Source organism: Camponotus vicinus, unplaced genomic scaffold (genome assembly GCF_025532165.1).
Source record: "Camponotus vicinus isolate PSW18456_S1 unplaced genomic scaffold, iyCamVici1.0 SCAF_2, whole genome shotgun sequence".
In the NCBI taxonomy this organism is placed as follows: domain Eukaryota; kingdom Metazoa; phylum Arthropoda; class Insecta; order Hymenoptera; family Formicidae; genus Camponotus; species Camponotus vicinus.
The window spans coordinates 3,201,451-3,207,826 of record NW_028141956.1 but is presented as its reverse complement, the minus strand read 5'-3'; the positions used below and the strand labels follow the sequence as shown (position 1 = coordinate 3,207,826).

Below are 6,376 nucleotides of genomic sequence, written 5' to 3'. Positions count from 1 at the left end.
GATAGGCGAAGTCGTCCCAAAGATACCTCAAAAGTGTCTTTGTAGAAACAAAAAAAAAATGGAAAATAAAGTATTATATTTTTTATTATATTTTTTTATTATATTTTTTATTATATTTTTTATTTAATTTTGCTTATCGAAAATTTAATGTTTTTCTTATTGTAATATTTATCTTATGATCAGGATAGATGAGATCACTTCAAATGCATCTCAAAAATGTCTTCGTAGAAACGAAAAAAAAATAGGGAAAAAAGTTACATTACAGTATTTTTTATAATTTTGCCTACTGAATTTTGCCGCACCATTTTTCTTCGCATCAATTTTTTTCTGACTGATCAGTTCTGTTTGCCATATGAAATCTTGTTTGCGAGGCCAGAAAAATGTAGGTAGATTTCTAAGAACGATATTTTTAGAAAGAAATACGGCTCGCATTCTGGAACTGGACAATCGTGTCAAGGTATATTTAAAATTTCTTTTCGCGCGTGGATATAAATGAATTGCTATTCATTTTCATCATGTCAATTCATCTGTGTGTTGTTATTCATAATATGTTGCAAATTAAAATTTTTTATTGTTGGAAACAACAAATTTTTTTTCAATACTTATAAAATTTTATTGCGAGAAGATTTATAAGAAGGAACATTTATATTCTTTAGCATCAATTTAGTAATTGATCTTCTAAGCTGAAAATTTGCAGCGCTACGGCTATTTTTAGAAAGAAGTCCCTTAACTGCCTCTTACTGTCAAAATCTATCTTGTCACAATTCGTTTAGTTTTCCAATAACAAAAACGCAATTCTTAAGAAGAGATTCGCGAAGACGACGCCATTTTTGCGTTTGTTTATTCGCGATTGTAATATATACAATAATAAATTCATGTTACACACATCAGATATTACACTGGCAGCCCTCCAAGATTTTGCACAATGATCCACATTCGAATTCAGTGCCAAAGTTTACTCGTAGAATACATAATGCCTCGCACAGATCGCCGAATCACTTGAAAACGAGGAAAACATGATTCGTGGAGGGAATAAAAAATAAAATCGGATCGACATATCGAAACAATATGAATGCAATCTTTTAAAAACTCTCAAAAAAGAGCAAGAAAAAGAGTGAGAATTCTTATTTGATATTGTTATCAAATAAGATTAGATAGTGATTTTTATCGGTGATGTTATTTTAATAATTTTTTAAGCCGTGTGATTTTAAGATTCATTGTATAAAATATAAATATAAATTGTTTATTCTAAAAACCATGGAAATCAAATGCCAAAACATGAATAAAGATGCTTTTGTTTTTAGCAAATTCGTAAAATGTAATTCACGACATTATTGAATTATATAAATGAATAATTGAATAAACTGCTCATATATGCATATGCAATGCTTAAATAATTGCAGTTGAAAATTGCTGCTCGAAAAGATTTATTTAGTTTACCGGAGACGAGCGATAAATCGATCGTATATTTTTGCAACTGAAAATCTAACACCATAAATCTCGCGAAACAAAAATTCGTGTCATTCCAAACAATATTTCTGCGACAAACGATTAGACAGATGATATATCTCGAAGTGTTATTCAAGTCAGTGATTCCCTATTGTTTGGAAGACAATATAACATCGGAATTTAATGTCTTTGAAATTTTTTCAATACAAAAAGTGCGATAAAAATAGAAGAAAAATGATGCGCTCTAGATATTTAAATTTTATAATAAAAAATATTATTCTATCATATATATAACTTAATAAAAAAATAAGAAAATATGAAAGATATAGTAACAAAATATAAGAGGAATGAAGAACATTACTTTCTGAATTTATGTTCAAACTAATAGATCGATAAAAATAAACTTAATATAAAGCCCTGTTCAAATTTGATGTTCCAACATTGTCAAATATTTTTATCCTGATCTGTCTAGCTCGAATTTTAATCGAACAATTGTCCCGAATACTGGAATATTGCTTTATTACGATTGCATTGAGTTTATGAAAATGCGCATTTATAAAATGCGACTGTATATATGTGCTTTCATAACAATATTATTTACTTTTTGTACATTAGTCTATACAAAATGTTGCACAAAATGCACCTTCCTCGTCGGTTTATGCAGTAGACAAATGTCGACATATGGCGAACACAGTATATAAAAAAGTTTTAATAACAAAGAAATGAACCACTGCTATGCAGTTAGTCCTCGTTTGGTCAGTGAACCTTCGGCTTTGCTGATTTCGCCTTCTTCAGCTTCTTCAATCCACTTATATTTGTCTTTAACAAATTCCAATATGCCTGTTGGAATTTGTTTACATCTTTGGAATGAATCTGAAGTATAAAAATATCATGTCAGGAAGATATAAGCTAGCCATTGTCATCTGTCAACAAAAAACAAATACATACAACAGTGGAGATTTTCTTATTGCGAAAAGATGCTCGAACTAAACAAAGGTACTCCGTTGGAGTTGGCAGAGGAGGCCTGCCTTTCCTGGGCACAGGTTTGTTATGTCCATTGACTGCAAGAGAGATAAAAATACGGTTTTAAAGAGAGGGAAGATCTGCATAAAAATAAAAAAAAATATATAGATGTTTATTGAATCTCTCTTTTTCTTTTCTTGTCAAACATATGTAATTCTCCAGAGGTAAAAGGCCAATGTTTTCCAAATAGATGAATAGAAGCGTGAAAATTTTTTTCTGAAATTTTAGGAACGAATGAATAAAAAACGGAGGCTAAATGAAAAATACTCACATCTCTTAATAGTGAGCGATACTGAACCAGACAGACGCGACTTCTCGAAGAGTTTGGTTAGCTCCGCTAAGAACTGCAATCAAGATTCACATAAAATTAGTCTATCGCGTTTCAGGGAGCGATTCGCCGGCGAAATGTCAAATTACCGCGTCGTTCTCCAACAGGACCATTCTGACGATGGTATCATATGTTAAACGTCAAAAGTCGTCGCGAAAGCAATCGCTCGAAAGGATTAGACAGAGGTTAGAAACTGCAGCCGCAATTTCTTGCTTTTGACAGAAGCATCGACTACGCGAAACTCTTAGAAGACGATCCACCCACCAGAAGTCGATCGTAATAAGTCAAAAAAATTCCAAGAAATTATATAATATTTTTGCCTCTCAAAACGTATACAGTAGAAATCGTGAGAAGTATTTTCTTACAACCATAAACATTCGTATCCTTCAAACCACGTGAGGGAAAATCGGGATCAGTCAGGTGAAGATACGTCAAGTCGATGTCCTCTCTAAGTCATTACTAGTAACTTAATGGCCAATGGCTGCCACCTCATCGTGATGTTGACGAGTGTCTGTAATTGTGGAATGCGTGGAACTTGCTGGTGATACGTTGAAGCTCGTCGGAGCTTTTCCAGGACGATTGTCGACGATAACAACAGCCAGGATGAGTCGCGCTCACGTCGGAGCTTTCCTGGCGATTTTCTTGATCGCTCAGGCCCACGGTATCATGTTCTACCTGGAGCCAAATACCCACAAGTGTCTCAAGGAGGAGGTCCAAGCGGATGTGCTCGTCACGGGCGAGTACGAGGTGTCCGAGGCGATGGGTCAGAAGACCGATTACGTAGTGAGTAGATTGCGATTTGTATATCGTAGGATGCCTTTTCATTCATCCCTTGTCGAAGTAATCCTGTAGGAGTGAAGGTTAGGAAAGACACAAGTGACACATGTCAGTTTCGTTGTGGACTCTGACAGCTGTCAGAGAAAATTTCGCGTTTCCTTTAAATATAATAATATAAAATTTACATGAGTAATGTTTTGTCTACAGATACAGGATTCCAACGGACACATATTGTCCCAGAAGGAGGATATTCCTTATGGGAAGTTGTTGAAGTTCTCCTTTGTAACTGAAACTTACAATACTTTTGAAATATGCTTTGCTTCACATGTTCCAAATCGTATGTATACTTGGGTTTTTTATTTAATTTATCATGCTGTGTCTTGTTGCAAAATTAATATTGATTTGATTAGGCCACTAGACTGGACAAGTATATATAAATGTATATATCTAATAAATTCTCACATAAAATATAAATTTTATTTATATATGTGTGTGATTTCAGATCAACGTGGTGTCAGACAAGAGGTCTTATTAGTTATAAAACGTGGCATCGAAGCAAAGAGTTATGAAGGCGTAAGTCTATACAACATACATCATTATAAATAATTATATTTATTATACAAATCATATATATATAATCATCATATATATCTATCCTATCTCTCCGGCATCATTTAACGAGAAACTATCTGATCTTATTTTATCTATTTTTTCTTTATATGTGGCTTATTTCTGCGATGCAGTTGGTAAAGTAGAGTTTTCAATATTATGTTTTCACATAGCATGCATTTTGTCATAAACAGGCATTTGTATATGATAGCCAGTTTTAAACTGTTAGAGCATAGCAAAATTTCATTACTTTGTGCATGATTTTATTGCCGATGTTCCATTAACGGAAGACTATTGGAATTATTATTTCATTTGCACACACACAATAAATGTTTGACACTAGAATCAATTATATTAACTCTATTAATTGATTATTAAATTCTGTTCAAGAATTTTTTTACTATTAATCCTGTCTATGTATTAATATTTGAGAAAAATATTTTGACTATTAAATATTATTGAAATTACCTAGAGAATATCTTCCATTTCAATGATTAGATTTTTTAAAAATTATGTTAATGGTACATCCCTGTATCACAGTAATATAATAACATGTGCTAATATTAAATGTTTCAGCTTTTTTTCAATAATACTAAATAAATTTGATACAAAATATTAAATAAACTTGATTGTACAATATCCTTCAGAAATTACAATATATCTTGTTTTTATATCATAATATTTCTGTTTCTAAAAAAAGTTAATATGTAAATTTATATAGATTAAAATATTTGATTATTTAGGTATTTTTGAGTGGACATTTTGTGCAGTTTCTTTGGTACAAAACTTACATTCAAAATAAGGTCTTTAAAAATCCAAAGATTTTAATAACTAATTTTCTAAATAATTAGTCGACTTTATCACACTTGACTGCTCAAAGATTAGAGCTATTATAATCTTAGAACTTGCGACATTGCCTAACAATATTTTCTGTTGTTTTATACAAAACACATACACAAATTATTCATTGTTTGGCTTTAATTTTATAGTAAATGTGTTCTTTTTTTTCGATTAATTATTTTCGATACTAACAAGATCATTGAGACTATCACTAATTTCCGTGAGAATTATTATTTTCTTTATTGATAGATCGGCGAAGCAGCCAAGTTAAAACCAGTAGAAGTGGAATTAAAACGATTGGAGGACTTGTCTGAGGCGATAGTGCAAGACTTTGCCAGAATGCGCAAGAATGAGGAAGAAATGAGAGATACAAATGGTAAGAAAAAAAATATTACTTGGAAAGAAAAACATTGCTTAGGATAAATACAAGATATTCTGCAACCAATATTACTTTTTCAAATAACAGAGGAAATAGTTTTATTAAAAATTAGAATAAGCTTCTAAATTTTAAACAATTGATACAAATTAAAATAATTCGTTCATTTTCGTAATTTGTATTGCTTTCATGCTACTCAATAATCTAATTAATGACAAATGGGTGTCTTTTTTTATTTCAGAGGCCACAAACACTCGAGTGCTATATTTCAGTTTATTCTCGATATGCATTCTTTTCGGTTTATCCACATGGCAACTCTTCTACTTCCGACGTTTCTTTAGGATGAAGAAACTCATAGAATAGATTCGTAACATTTATTTTTTGAATTTTAGTTTTTGTTATTTGCAACTTCATATTTAAATGTGAATTTACATCATAATCCACTTTTTATATTTGCAACAACATAAAAAGAAGTAAACTTTTACGACATAAAAGAAATAATTTTGAAATAAACAGGAAAAGAAACGTCAGTCATGTTACCATATTTCAATCAATGTAAAATATGATAAGACTTTTCATCTCACCATACATTACACATATATCACATTATTGAAGATGTAATATTTAAAAAAAATGTAAGATAGAAGTTTTCTTAAATAAAAGATTATTAATATAATATTTATGTTTTTTAATCTCTAGTTGCATACAAACATCTAAATATAAATTAGTCATGTACGCTTCGATACTATAAAGTAAATATATTAAATATTTTTACTATATGTATAAGAGATCTATATATACTATTTTATATTGATACTTAATTATGTGTGTGTAAATTTTTATTATATCAATATTAAAACACAACAGGTTCGTACTTCTTAAGATATATATATATTATATAAATTGATATCTCTCTTTTATAATATGTATAGAATCTCTTTTATAACATATTGATCAATATATAAATATAATCT

General features: G+C 30.4%; 2 protein-coding genes across 2 annotated transcripts; one reads left to right on the top strand and one right to left on the bottom strand.

The window, feature by feature from the left end:
- Positions 1-2,022: 2,022 nt before the first annotated feature.
- On the bottom strand, positions 2,023-3,199 carry Srp14 (signal recognition particle 14). The gene is made up of 4 exons (XM_083089997.1): positions 2,890-3,199; positions 2,744-2,816; positions 2,398-2,510; positions 2,023-2,322 (listed from the first exon to the last, which is right to left on the bottom strand). The coding sequence occupies exons 1-4, from the start codon at positions 2,911-2,913 to the stop codon at positions 2,206-2,208; spliced, it is 327 nt and encodes a 108-aa protein (XP_082946123.1). The 5' UTR covers positions 2,914-3,199; the 3' UTR covers positions 2,023-2,205.
- Positions 3,147-6,080, top strand: Bai (transmembrane emp24 domain-containing protein bai). The gene is made up of 5 exons (XM_083089996.1): positions 3,147-3,583; positions 3,785-3,914; positions 4,080-4,150; positions 5,276-5,402; positions 5,644-6,080. Exons 1-5 carry the CDS (start codon positions 3,404-3,406, stop codon positions 5,763-5,765), a joined length of 630 nt encoding a protein of 209 aa, XP_082946122.1. The 5' UTR covers positions 3,147-3,403; the 3' UTR covers positions 5,766-6,080.
- The last annotated feature ends 296 nt before the right edge of the window (positions 6,081-6,376 follow it).